We start from the raw sequence: 14,915 nt of genomic DNA, 5'->3' as shown, positions 1-14,915 counted from the left end.
CGAAACTAAGAGGCAAGAAAAAGTCTCTTGCCTCTTCGGCAGCTGCAGACCTTTTCCCGGTCTCCTTCCCGGCTAGCTGTGGTGCGCCAACCCCTTCAGGCTGTGTTCACGCCGCCAGCCCCAGTCCTCTCCCTGCGATCCGACTGAAGCCGAGCCTCAGCTCCCAGCCCCGCCCACCCCGGCGGGTGAGCAGAAAAGCCTCTCGGGCTGGTGAGTGTTGCTCGGCGCCGAGCCTCCGTGCGGGAACCTCTCCGCTTTGCCCTCCGCACCTCTGTGGCTGCGCTCTCCTCCGTGGCTCCAAAGCTTCCCCCCTCCGCCACCTGCAGTCTCCGCCCGCGAAGGGGCTTCCTAGTGCGTGGAAACCTTTCCTCCTTCACAGCTCCCTCCCACTGGTGCAGGTGCCGTCCCTATTCTTTTGTCTCTGTTATTTCTTTTTTCTTTTGCCCTACCCAAGTACGGGGGGAGTTTCTTGCCTTTTTGGAGGTCGGACGTTTTCTGCCAGCGTTCAGTGGGTGTTCTGTAGGAGCAGTTCCACGTGTAGATGTATTTCTACTGTATCTGTGGGAAGGAAGGTGATCTCCGCGTCTTACTCTTCCGCCATCTTCTCCCTAGATTCCCAGCTTTCTTTTGATTTCCATTTGCATGGAATACCTTTTTCCATCCCCTCACTTTCAGTCTGTATGTGTCCCTAGGTCTAAAGTGGGTCTCTTGTAGACAGCATATATATGGGTCTTGTTTTTGTATCCATTCAGCCAGTCTATGTCTTTTGGTTGGGGCATTTAATCCATTCACGTTTAAGGTAATTATCGATATGTATGTTCCTATGACCATTTTCTTAATTGTTTTGGGTTTGTTTTTGTAGGTCCTTTTCTTCTCTTGTGTTTCCCACTTAGAGAAGTTCCTTTAGCATTTGTTGTAGAGCTGGTTTGGTGGTGCTGAATTCTCTTAACTTTTGCTTGTCTGCAAAGCTTTTGATTTCTCCATCAAATCTAAATGAGATCCTTGCTGGGTAGAGTAATCTTGGTTGTAGGTTCTTCCCTTTCATCACTTTAAGTATATCATGCCACTCCCTTCTGGCTTGCAGAGTTTCTGCTGAGAAATCAGCTGTTAACCTTATGGGAGTTCCCTTGTATGTTATTTGTCATTTTTCCCTTTCTGCTTTCAGTAATTTTTCTTTGTCTTTAATTTTTGCCACTTTGATTACTATGTGTCTCGGCGTGTTTCTCCTTGGGTTTATTCTGTATGGGACTCTCTGTGCTTCCTGGACTTGGGTGGCTATTTCCTTTCCCATGTTAGGGAAGTTTTCGACTATAATCTCTTCAAATATTTTCTCTGGTCCTTTCTCTCTCTCTTCTCCTTCTGGGACCCCTATAATGCAAATGTTGTTGCGTTTAATGTTGTCCCAGAGGTCTCTTAGGCTGTCTTCATTTCTTTTCATTCTTTTTTCTTTAGTCTGTTTCGCAGCAGTGAATTCCACCATTCTGTCTTCCAGGTCACTTATCCGTTCTTCTGCCTCAGTTATTCTGCTATTGATTCCTTCTAGTGTAGTTTTCATTTCAGTTATTGTATTGGTCATCTCTGTTTGTTTGTTCTTTAATTCTTCTAGGTCTTTGTTAATCATTTCTTGCATCTTCTCAATCTTTGCCTCCATTCTTATTCCAAGGTCCTGGATCATCTTCACTATCATTATTCTGAATTCTTTTTCTGGATGGTTGCCTATCTCCACTTCATTTAGTTGTTTTTCTGGTTTTTTTTCTTGTTCCTTCATCTGGTACATAGCCCTCTGCCTTTTCATCTTCTCTATCTTTCTGTAACTGTGGTTTTTGGTCCACAGGCTGCAGGATTGTAGTTTTTCTTGCTTCTGCTGTCTGCCCTCTGGTGGTTGCTGTCTGCCCTCTGGTGGTTGAGTCTATCTAAGAGGCTTGATGGGAGGCTCTGGTGGTGGGTAGAGCTCTCTGTTGCTGTGGCGGTCAGAGCTCAGTAAAACCTTAATCCACTTGACTGTTGATGGGTGGGGCTGGGTCCCCTCCCCGTTGGTTATTTTGCCTGAGGCAACCCAACACTGGAGCTTACCCATGCTCTTTGGTGGGGTTAATGGCAGACTCTGGGAGGGCTCACGCCAAGGAGCACTTCCCAGAACCTCCGCTGCCAGTGTCCTTATCCCCATGGTGAAACAGAGCCACCACCCGCATCTGCAGGAGACCCCCCAACACCAGCAGGTACGTCTGGTTCAGTCTCCCCCAGGGTCACTGCTCCTTCCCCTGGGTCCCGATGCACACATTACTTTGTGTGTGCCCTCCAAGAGTGGGGTCTCTGTTTCCCAAAGTCCTGTCAAAGTCCTGCAATCAATTCCCACTAGGCTTCAAAGTCTGATTCTCTAGGAATTCCTCCTTCCGTAGCCGGACCCCCAGGTTGGGAAGCCTGACGTGGGGCTCAGAACCTTCACTCCAGTGGGTGGACTTCTGTGGTATCAGTCTTCGCCAGTCTGTGAGTCACCCATCCAGCAGTTATGGGATTTGATATTACTCTGATTGCGCCCCTCCTACCGTCTCACTGTGGCTTCTCCTCTGTCCTTGGACGTGGGGTATCCTCCTTGGTGAAGTCCAGGGTCTTCCTGTCAATGATTGTCCAGCAGCCAGTTGTGATTCTGGTGCTCTCACAAGAGGGAGTGAGAGCACGTCCTCCTACTCCGCCATCTTGGTTAATCCTCTATTAATTTTTTTATCTTCCCAAAGAACCAGCTTTTAGTTTTATTGATCTTTGCTATAGTTTCCTTCCTTTCTTTTTCATTTATTTCTGATCTGATCTTTATGATTTCTTTCCTTCTGCTAACTTTGGGTTTGTTTTTTTTTTTTCTTCTGTCTCTAATTGCTGTAGGTGTAAGGTTAGGTTGTTTATTTGAGATGTTTCTTGTTTCTTAAGGTAGGATGGTATTGCTATAAACTTCCCTCTTAGAACTGATTTTGCTTCATCCCATAGGTTTTGGGTCGTCGTGTTTTCATTGTCATTTGTTTCTAGGTATTTTTTGATTTCCTCTTTGATTTCTTCAGTGATCTCTTGGGTATTAAGTAGTGTATTGATTAGCCTCCATTTGTTTGTATTTTTTACAGATTTTTTCCTGTAATTGATATCTATTCTCATAGCGTTATGGTCGGAAAAGATACTTTGTATGATTTCAATTTTCTTAAATTTACCAGGGCTTGACTTGTGACCCAAGATATGATCTATCCTGGAGAGTGTTCCATGAACACTTGAGAAGAAAGTGTATTCTGTTGTTTTTGGATGGAATGTCCTATAAATATCAATTAATTCCATCTTGTTTAATGTATCATTTAAAGCTTGTGTGTCCTTATTTATTTTCATGTTGGATGATCTGTCCATTGGTGAAAGAGGGTGTTAAAGTCCCCTACTATGAATGTGTTACTGTCGATTTTCCCTTTTATGGCTGTTACTATTTGCCTTATGTATTGAGGTGCTCCTATGTTGGATGCATAAATATTTACAATTGTTATAAATTGTAAATGTATAACATTTCTTCTTCTTGGATTTCTTCTTCTTGGATTGATCCCTTGATCATTATGTAGTGTCCTTCTTTGTCTCTTGTAATAGTCTTTGTTTTAAAGTCTTTTTTGTCTGATATGAGAATTGCTACTCCAGCTTTCTTTTGGTTTCCATTTGCATGGAATATCTTTTTCCATCTCCTCACTTTCAGTCTGTATGTGTCCCTAGGTCTGTAGTGGGTTTCTTGTAAACAGCATATCTATGGGTCTTGTTTTTGTATCATTTCAGCCAGTCTATGTTTTTTGGTTGGAGCATTTAATCTTTTACTTTTAAGGTAATTATCGATATGTATTTCCTATTACCATTATCTTAATTGTTTTGGGTTTGTTACTGTAGGTCTTTTCCTTCTCTTGTTTTTCCTGCCTAGAGAAGTTCCTTTAGCATTTGTTGTTAAGCTGGTCTTGTGGTACTGAATTCTCTTAGCTTTTGCTTGTCTGTAAATCTTTTAATTTCTCCATCAAATCTGAATGAGATCCTTGCTGTGTAGAGTAATCTTGGTTGTAGGTTTTTCCCCTTCATCACTTGAAATGTGTCCTGCCACTCCCTTCTGGCTTGCAGAGCTTCTACTGAAAGTTCAGCTGTTAACCTTATGGGGATTCCCTTGTATGTTATTCATTGTTTTTCCCTTGCTGCTTTTAATATTTTTTCTTTGTATTTAATTTTTGATAGTTTGATTAATATGTGTCTGGCGTTTCTCTTGGATTTATCCTGTATCAGACTCTCTGTGCTTCCTGGACTTGATTAACTATATCTTTTCCCATATTAGGGAAAATTTTAACTATAATCCCTCAAATATTTTCTCAGTCCCTTTCTTTTTCTCTTCTTCTTCTGAGGCCCCTATAATTCAAATGTTGGTGTGTTTAAGGTTGTCCCAGAAGTCTCTGAGACTGTCCTCAATTATTTTAATTGTTTTTTCTTTATTCTGCTCTGCAGTAGTTATTTCCACTATTTTATCTTCCAGGTCAGTTATCCATTCTTCTGCTTCAGTTATTCTGCTATTGATCCCTTCCAGAGAAGTTTTAATTTCATTTATTGTGTTGTTCATCAGTGTTTGTTTTCTCCTTAGTTCTTCTAGGTCCTTGTTAAACATTTCTTGTATTTTCTCCATTCTATTTCCAAGATTTTGGATCATCTTTACTATCATTATTCTGAATTCTTTTTCAGGTAGACTGCCTATTTCCTCTTCATTTGTTAGGTGTGGTGGGTTTTTACATTGCTCCTTCATCTGCTGTGTGTTTCTTTGTCTTCTCATTTTTCTTAACTTACTGTGTTTGGGGTTTCCTTTTTGCAGGTTGCAAGTTTGTAGTTCCCGTTGTTTTTGGTGGCTAAGATTGGTTCAGTTGGTTGTTTAGGCTTCTTGGTGGAGGGGACTAGTTCCCGTGTTCTGGTGGATGAGGCTGGATCTTGTCTTTCTGGTGAGCAGGTCCACGTCTGGTGGTGTGTTTTGGGGTGTGTGTGGCCTTATTATGATTTTAGGCAGCCTCTCTGCTAATGCGTAGGGTTGTGTTCCTGTCTTGGTAGTTGTTTGGCATAGGGTGTCCAGCACTGGAGCTTGTTGATTGTTTAGTGGAGCTGGGTCTTGGCATTGAGATGGCGATCTCTGGAAGATTTTCACCATTTGATATTACGTGGAGCTGGGAGGTCTTTTGTGGACCAGTGTCCTGAACTTGGCTCTCCCACCTTTGAGGCACAGCCCTGACTCCTGGCTGGAGCACCAAGAGCCTGTCATACACATGGCTCAGAATAAAAGGGAGAAAAATGAAAGAAAGAATGAAAGAAAGAAAGAAAGAGAAAGAAAATAAAATGAAATAAAGTTATTAAAATACAAAATAATTATTAAAAAAAATTTTAAAGTAATTTAAAAAAAAAAAGAAAAAGGAAGAGAGCAACTAAACCAAAAAACAAAACCACCAATGATACCAAACACTAAAAACTATACTAAAAAGAAAACAAAAACAAAAACGGACACACAGAACCCTAGGACACATGGCAAAAGCAAAGCTATACAGACAAAATCATTCAGGGAAGCATACACATACACACTCACAAAGAAAGAAAAAGGGAAAAGGATATATATATCATTGCTCCCAAAGTCCACCTCCTCAATTTGGGATGATTTGTTGTCTATTCAGGTATTCCACAGATGCAGGGTACATCAAGTTGATTGTGGAGATTTATTCCACTGCTCCTGGGGCTGCTGGGAGAAATTTCCCTTTCTCTTCTTTGTTCGCTCAGCTCCTGGGATTCAGCTTTAGATTTGACCCTGCCTCTGTGTGTAGGTCGCCTGAGGGTGTCTGTTCTTTGCTCAGACAGGACGGGGTTAAGGGAGCAGCTGCTTCAGGCGCTCTGGCTCACTCTGGCCTGGGGGAGGAAGTGGTACGGAGTTCGGGGCAAGCTTGAGGTGGCAGAGGCCGGCATGACGTTTCACCAGCCTGAGGTGTGCCATGTGTTCTCCCAGAGAAGTTGTCCCTGGATCTCGGGACCCTGCAGTGGCGGGTTGCACAGTTTCCTGGGAGGGGAAGTGTGGATAGTGACCTGTGCTTGCACACAGGCTTCTTGGTGGCGGCAGCAGCAGCCTTAGCGTCTCATGCCCGTCTCTGGGGTCCGCGCTGATTGCCGTGGCTCACGCCTGTCTCTGGAGCTCCTTTAAGCGGTGCTCTTAATCCCCTCTCCTCACACACCAGGAAACACAGAGGCAAGAAAATGTCTCTTGCCTCTTCAGTAGCTCCAGACTTTTTCCTGGACTCCCTCCCAGCTAGCTGTGATGCACTAGCCTCCTTCAGGCTGTGTTCACGCAGCCAACCCCAGTCCTCTCCCTGGGATCCAACCTCCGAAGCCCGAGCCTCAGCTCCTAGCCCCCGCCCTGGCAGGTGAGCAGACAAGCCTCTCGGGCTGGTGAGTGCTGGTTGGCACCGATCCTCTGTGCAGGAATCTCTCCACTTTGCCCTCCACATCCCTTTTGCTGTGCTCTCCTCCATGGCTCCAAAGCTTTCCCCCCTCTGCCACCCACAGTCTGTGCCCACGAAGGGGCTTCCTAGTGTGTGGAGAACTTTCCTCCTTCACAGCTCTCTCCCACTGGTGCAGGTCCTGTCCCTATTCTTTTGTCTCTGTGTTTTTGTTTTTTTTGTTTTTTTCTTTTGCCCTACCCAGGTACGTGTGGAGTTTCTTGCCTTTTGGGAGGTCTAAGGTCTTCTGCCAGCGTTCAGTAGGTGTTCTGTAGGAGTTGTTCCACATGTAGATGTATTTCTGATATATTTGTGGGGAGGAGGGTGATCTTCATGTGTTACTCTTCCTCAATCTTGAAGCTCTTTGGGCACAAGCTTTTAAACAGAGGGTCCACCTACAAAACTTGTCATTTGCCCTGCAAGCTTATAATGATGCCATTAAATCACAATCAGGTGTTAGCAGGAGTAATTAGGAATATGTTGTAGGGTTGCACACTCATAAGAAATTTTTTATGGGAGGGAGAAAATCTTAAGCATTCACTGTGGGAAGGATTTTTGAAAATCCAGCATTTCAGCCCTGAAAGCTTTTATTTAGCAAGAACAGCCAAAAGAGTTGTTTTAAATTTTTGTTTTTGTTTCTGACTTTAATTTGAAGGTTACGTGTCTTGCCTTTTTTATCTATGGCCTTAATTGTTCATAGGAAAAAGGAGAAGAGACAGATGGATTCCAAGGGGATAATGGCTGAGTTTTTCCTCTATATTTTCCTTTAGGAATCAATTCTAAGCTTCAGTTTGAAATCATGCCAGGCGCTTTATTCGGGTTGTTCGAGATAAATTCTGACACTGGGGAGGTGGTGACAACCACCACACTTGACAGAGAAGTTCAGGAAGTTCTCACCCTTCAAGGTAAGGGACCTCTTGACTGTGCTAAACAAACAAAAACAAAAATAGGCAGCAGGCCATTGAGAGGTGAAATTTTACATTTCAGTAAGTTGTCTTTAAAAAAAATATTAAAGACCCAGTGCTACCCGGTTAATTTGGTCTGTTGCTGTCTGGTTAGGGCAGCATATTTTAGGTATGAATTAATGGCCACCATCTGTGCCGTCTTTTGTTCCTTGTCAGTACTTGTACGTGATGGGGGAGCCCCTGCTCTGTCTGGGACTACAACAATTCTCTGCACTGTGGGAGATGAAAACGATCATGCACCGGAGATTATTGTCCCCAGGCATGACATTGATCATGCACCGGAGATTATTGTCCCCAGGCATGACATTGAGGTTCTGGAAAACCAAGAGCCAGGGCTTGTCTACACTGTTTTGGCCTCTGATATGGATGCTGGCAATAACGGAGCTGTCAGGTATCACATAATTGGTAAGTATTATCTTTATTTAAATCCCCCCCTCCCCAGGATACCAACTCTGTTGACAGACACTTCATGGAATGCATTCAGCATTTGGTATCTAGTGCAGTGTCTACAGAACTCACACCTGCTAAGAACTGATTGGTGCCCTGGGTCTCCTCTCCTCCTCCCCACAGCCACCCTGATCCAGTGCCCTCCAAACTCCTCAAAAATCTGCCCTTGACAACTCTCACTGTTAGTAATCCACTAATATTAGTGCATGTACAGATGGAACAGATAGTTTTTTTTTTCTATTTTCACTTTTTTCTATTTTCACTTCTCTCGTATGATCACTTATTTTTATTATTTTGAGCAGTCAAGACTTTCTTTCAGGCCTAGAGGACATGAGTAGAAAAACAATTCCCAGATCTGCAGACCAATGAAACACTTCAGATCTACAACAATACCCCAGAGATCAAAGTCTTTAGGAACTTCTACACTAGAAGATAATTTTGTAATATTGTTCCCTTCAGATGAGAAACATAAGGTTTCTGGCAGAATAATGTTAGCATTAGCATGGCAAGCTTGAGAAGGCCACATCTTATTCACCTGAAAAAAAGTGAAGAATCCAATTTTTAGCACATGTCAGAGTACACATGGAATGATATGAGGCTAGAGTAATGTTTCAGAGACTGCTTCTGATGAAGGGAAGCTGTTTAATAAAAAGAGCTTTAAGACTAGCTTCTGGAAGTTATCACTCTCTATTTACTAAAAATCCTATAACCAAACCATGTTTTCTATGTACCACCCATTTTACTCCAAAATGAGAATAGTTTTATTGTCTTTTTCCCTGATTATAAAATGATATATGATTGTAGAATATATATACAATTTATGAAAAACAAAATAGTAAGCAAAAATCTTATATCTTGCAGAGATAAGTAACTTGATATTTTTGAAAAACACTTTTCCATAACCTCAGAGAATGCAGACACCAATCTTACACTATTGAATAATTTATGTATGCTAGTTCGTTATCTCATTTTAAAACCAATATACTGTATAAATGATTCATGTCAGTGAATATACACATATATTAGCATTTCTAGTATGCATATGTATAACATCATTTATCTCACTCATCCCCATTTATGCTAATTTAATTATTGAACAGTCTACTATTATAAAAACGCTGTAGTGAACACACCCAATTACTTCCTTATGATAAATGTAACTGGATTATCATGTCCAAGGACATATCTATCTTAAATGTTTACACATATTTCATATTACCATACAAAAGAATGATACTCCCTCAAAGTAACTTTGAGGAGCCCAATTTTAAGAATAAGGCCAATTCTTACCTCTTTCTTACTGTTGCAGTGGAATAGATGATTTTCCTCCTCTGTAAACCCTACCTGTTTTCTAGAACTTCTCAAACCAATTGTGGTTAAGGACCAGGGTTTGTGTTTTTTGAAATTTCCAATCTGTTGTGACTGATACTTTTGTAAAATCCAATAAATATAAATTACTGGGAGAAAAAATCAAAGGCATACAAAATGCAAGCCCCAGTTTTTAAAAACTATTACTGTATTATGGAGACATAAGATTATTCTCTCATGTTGCTATAAAATTTTCTAAATGCTTACTCTTAATTTCTTTGTATTTATCTTGTTGAGGACCAGCTACAAATAATCCTCAGACAGCACCTGTCCCCTCTCACAGCATCAAGGACATTCTTTTTGACCATTCACTTCCCTTTCCCAAATGGTCAACAGTTCCTCTCTACTGGCTTTTCCCATCAGTATTTCCCATCTTGAAAAGCATAGATGTCTCCCTTCACTCACTGTCTCTTTTCCTTCACAAACAAACTTCTTAAAAATTGTTGTCTACACTCTGGTTTCTGTGTCTTTACTTTCATTTCTTAGCCTGCTGTAAAATGTGTTCCACTGAAGTCACTCCACCGAAACTACCCTTTCCAGAGACATAAAAGATCCCATTGTTGCCAAATGCATTGGATCTTTTTCAGTTCTTAATTTAATTGTATTGCTTTGTGTCTTTGTGCACCATGCCCTGGACACTTGGTCTCACCTTGACTTCAGAAAGCCACTTACTTTCTTTTGGTCCTTCATCTGTCTTTCTAGACAAGTCTTCCCAGTGTCCTTGTTCTTCTGGTGGTTCTCTGACTTGTCAGAGTTTTCTGGATCTTTTTGACATATCTTTTCTCGTAGACACACTCTTTCTGGTCATTTCGTCCAGTTCCTGTCTTCAGCTACCACTGGACCTCAGTATCTCCCTATCTTGACTGTACCCTAGATCTAAGTCCTATTAAAGGACATTTAAAAAATTGAAGTATAGTAGACTTACAGTTGCAGATGTACAACATAATAATTCAATGTTTTTATAGATTACGCTCCATACAAAGTTATTATAAAATATGGAGTATTCCCAGTGCTGTGCATTACATCCTTGTAACTTATTTTATACCTAGTAGTTTGTGCCCATGATTCCCCTTCACCCACTTTGCCCCTCTCCATGACTCCCAATACTATGTTAAATAGAAGTGATGAGAGTGGGAATGCTTGTCTTATTCCTGATCTTAGAGGAAAAGTTTTCAGCTTTTCAATGTTGACTTTGATGTCAGCTGTGGGCTTGTCATGTATGGCCTTTATTATGTTGAGGTATGTTTCATCTTTACCAACTTTGATAAGAGATTTTATCATAAATGGATGTTGAGTTCTGCCAAATGCTTTTTCTATGTCAAATGAGATGATCATATGGCTTTTATCCTCCCCTTTTTTGGTGTGGTGTAACACCTTGATTGATTTGCAGATATTGAACCATCCTTGCATCCCTGGAATTAATTTCAATTGATCATGATTAAAAATCCTTTTTATGTATTGTTGAATTTAGTTTGCTAATATTTTTGTTGAGGGTTTTGCATTATGTTCATCAGGAATATTGGCCTGGTAATTTATTTTTGTAGTGTCTTTGTCTGGTTTTGATATTAGGGCTTCATAGAATGAGTTTGGAAGTGTTCCCTTCTCTTCAATTTTTGGTATAGTTTGGGAAAGATAGGTATTAACTCTTCCTTAAGTGTTTGATAGAAACCCTCAAATTCTGGTCTGGTCCTACTCTGATTTATTGGGAGTTTTTTGATTATTGATTCAGTTTCATTACTTCAGTCTTGGAAGTATGTCTGTTTCTAGGCATTCTTCCATTTCTTCTAAGTTGTCCAATTTGCTGCTGTATAACTGTCAGTAGTATTCTCTTATGATTGTATTTCTGTGATATCAGTGGTAATTTCTCCTCTTTCATTTCTAATTTTATTTATTTAGACTTTCTCTTCTTTCCTTGATGAGTCTGGCTAACAGTTTTATCAATTTTGTTTATCTTTAAAAAAAAAACAGCTCTTAGTTTCACTGAGCTTCTCTTTTTCCTTTTTGGTCTCTATTTTATTTACTTCTGCTCTCATCTTTATTATTTCCTTCCTTCTGTGGACTTTGGGCTTTATACTTCTTTTTCTAGTTCCTTTAGATGGAAAATTAGGTTGTTTATTTAAGATTTTTCTCATTTCTTGAGTTAGACCTGAATTACTATAAACTTCCCTCTTAGAACTGCTTTTGCTGTGTCCCATAGATTTTGGAAAGTTGTGTTTTTCTCTTCATTCATCTCAAGGTATTTTTTTTTATTTCCTCTTTGATTTCTTTGTTGACCCATTGGTTTTTTAGTAGTATGTTGTTTAGTCTCCACATGTTTGTGTGTTTTCCAGTTTCCTTCCTGTAATTGATTTCTAGTTTCATACCACTGTGGTCAGAAAAGATGCATGCCTGATATGATTTCAATCTTCTTAAATGTATTGAAGATTTTTTTTTGTGGCCTAGCATGTGATCTGTCCTGGAGAATGTTCTATGTGCACTTGAAAAGAATGTGTTTTCTGCTGTTTTTAATGGAATGTTTTGTAGATATCTATTAACTCCTTCTGATCTACTGTGTCATTTAATGTGTCCCTTATTGATTTTCTGTCTGGATGATCTGTTCATTTATGTAAATGGGGTATTAAATTTCTCTATTGTTATTGTATTTCTGTCAGTTTCTCCCTTTATGTGTGTTAATATTTGCTTTATATAGGTAGGTGCTCCTGTACTAGGTGCATTTATGTTTATGAATGTTATATCTTCTTGGATTGACCCGTTTTTATGATGCCCTTCTTTGTTTTTGTTATTAACTTTGTTTTAAAGTCTATTTTGTCTGATATGTGTATCGTTATCCCAGCTTTCTTTTCATTTCCATTTGCATGGAGTATCTTTTTCCATCTTTTTACTTTCAGGTGAATGTGTCTTTAGATCTGAAGTGAGTCTCTTGTAGGCAGCATATAGATGGGTTTGTTTTCTTATCCATTCAGCCACCCTATGTCCTGTGATTGGAGTATTTAATCTATTTACATAAAGTAATTATTCACAGCTATGTACTTACTGCCATATTGTTACTTGTTTTCTGGTTGTTTTTATAATTCTTCTCTGTTCTTTTCTTGTTCCTTTAGTCTATTCCCTCGCAGTTTAACTATTCTCTTTAGTTTTATGTTTGGGTTCTTTTCTCTTTGTTTTTTGTATATCCATTGGAGATTTTTGATTTGTGGTTACCATGAGGTTCATATATATCAATTACATATAGTTGTTTTAAACTGATAGTGTTTAAGTTCAAACACATCCTAAAAGCTTTACATTTTTCACTCCACTCCCAACACGCTTTATGTTTTGGTGTCATATTTTACATCTTTATTTATATCCCTTCAGTGTTTATCATAGTTATTGTTGATTTTATAATTTTTATCTTTTAACCTTTGTACTAGCTTATTTAAGTGGTTGATTCACTGCCTTTACTATATATTTATATTTATCAGTGAGATTTCTTTTCTTCACATCTTAAAAAAATTTTTTTTTATAGCCTTTTCTTTTTCACTTAAAGAAGACACTTTAACATTTCTTGTAAGGCCAATTTAGTGGTAACAACCTCTTTTAGTTTTTGCTTGTCTGGGAAACTCTTTATCTCTCCTTCAATTCTGAATGATAACCTTGCTGGGTAGAGTGTTCTTGGTTGTAGGGTCTTTCCTTTCAGCACTTTAAGTATGTCTTGTTACTCCCTCTGGCTTGCAAGATTTCTGCTAAAAAGTCAGCTAATATTTATCACGGTTCCCTTGTATGTGACTCTGTTTTTCTCTTCCTGTCTTTAAATTCTGTCATTCACTCTTTAACTTTTTCCATTTTAATTATGAAATGACTTAGTGTGAGTCTCTTTGGGTTCATCTTGTTTAGGCCTTTCTGTGATTCTTGGACCTGGATACATTTCCTTTTCAGGTTAGTGATGTTTTCAGCTATAATTACATCAAATATGTTTTCTGCCCCTTTTTTCTCTCTCTTCCTCTCTGACCCCTATAACACAAATGTTAGTATGCTTGATATTGTTCTAGAGGTCCTTAAATAATCCTTATTAAACTTTTTTTTTCTTTTTGCTGCTCTGATAGGGTGATTTCCACTATTCTGTCTTCTAGGTCGTTTATGTGTTCCTCTGTATCACCTAATCTGCTGTTAATTCCTTCTAGTGTATTTCTCCTTTCAGTTATTGTATTCTTCAGTTCTAATTGGCTCTTTTTTATATTTTCTAGTTCTTTGTTGAAGTTCTCACTGTATTCCTCTATTCTTTTCCTAAGTTTGGTGAACATTTTTATGACTATTGCTTTGCACCCTTTATCAGGTAAATTACTTATCTCTGTTTCATTAGGCTTCCCTCCTCCCCATCCCAGTGTTTTATATTGCTCTTTGCTTTAGAACATGTTCTTGTGTCTTCTCATTTTGTTTGACTCTCTATGACTTTCTTCTCATTTTGTTTGTTTGTCTCTATGAAATTAGGTAAAACATACCCTTCTAGGTCTTGAAATCATGTCTTTGTGTTGGAGCAGTTGGAGCATCCCTATGCAGTTTGCCTATGCCCAGTAGCTTCAGTGGTAGAGCTGGATCTAAAGTGATCATGGGACATTTCTTTTGGGATGTGCTAGCTGTCACTGCCCTGTTAGGGGGTGGGGCCAGAGTCTGAGGGGCTGGGGCCACAATCCTGAGTGAGCTTAGTGTCTCCTTGGTGCTATAGTGGTTTCTGCCTTGGCCAGGGGTGGGGCTGGGACCCAGAGGGCTGGAATAGGAGGCTGGTGCAAGCCCTGGCTTCTCCCAAGGTGCACTGATGGTTTCTGCCTTGTCAAGGAGTGGGGCTGGAGCAGGAGGGGCTGAGGTAAGAGCCTGTCTCAGACAGGAGTAAGGTGCACTGGAGCAGTCATAGCAGACTGGCCAGAGCACCAGGCATGTTTCAGTCTGCTGCCTCTGTGCTGGGACTGGGAACAAACAAGTGAAAGTCCACACTCTTCAAGAGCAGAGTCTCAGTTTCCTACAGGCTTCCATTAAGCCCCACTGGTTTTCAAACCACCTAAAGGGGCTTGTATTCCCAGTGCTGGACCCCAAGGCTGGTATGCCCAATGTGGGGCTCAAACCCCTCACCCCTGAGGGAGGATCCCTGAGCCTGTGAAATCCTTCTCTTCTTCTGGGTCACACACCAGGGGTGTGGGTCCTGACTAGATTTCTTCTCCTCCCCTCCTACCAGACTCCACATGGTTCTTTCTTTGTAATCTTGGTTGTAGAAGAGCCATTCTGCTAATCTTCAGGTCAGTCTCAGAGAGAGTTTCTCTTTATGTAGTTTTGATGTCTTCCTGAAAGGAGGTGAGCTCAGACTTTTCCCACTCCACCATCTTGATCCTACCTCCTAATAAATTTTTATTTTCCACTCTCTCTCTCCTTCTTTTTACAGTGAGAAAGCAGAATCAGGATCAGTGCCTTTGACCAGAAATAGCATTTTTGTTCGCACTTTATGTCCTGTGTTGGACTGTGGACTTTGCTCTGTGCCATCCTCACTCCAGAACTCCCCATCAAAGGACATATTTGTATGACTCTCATACAAATATAAAACTGACAACTTCCAAAGATTTTTATTCAACTCATTAGCTAATAAACAAACCAAAAAGATGTT

General features: G+C 40.2%; 1 protein-coding gene across 1 annotated transcript in view; it reads left to right on the top strand.

Moving 5' to 3' along the window:
* DCHS2 (dachsous cadherin-related 2) overlaps positions 1 to 14,915 on the top strand; it is a 309,593-nt gene that overhangs the window by 223,735 nt on the left and 70,943 nt on the right. The window contains exons 11-13 of the mRNA XM_057546964.1: positions 7,277 to 7,411; positions 7,628 to 7,730; positions 7,770 to 7,876. Coding sequence (XP_057402947.1) covers positions 7,277 to 7,411; positions 7,628 to 7,730; positions 7,770 to 7,876 — 345 coding nt within the window. The remainder of the gene's footprint in view (positions 1 to 7,276; positions 7,412 to 7,627; positions 7,731 to 7,769; positions 7,877 to 14,915) is intronic.

Source organism: Balaenoptera acutorostrata, chromosome 5 (assembly GCF_949987535.1).
Source record: "Balaenoptera acutorostrata chromosome 5, mBalAcu1.1, whole genome shotgun sequence".
Lineage (NCBI taxonomy): Eukaryota > Metazoa > Chordata > Mammalia > Artiodactyla > Balaenopteridae > Balaenoptera > Balaenoptera acutorostrata.
The sequence above is the reverse complement of the archived record's forward strand: the minus strand, read 5'-3'. Positions and strand labels throughout refer to the sequence as shown.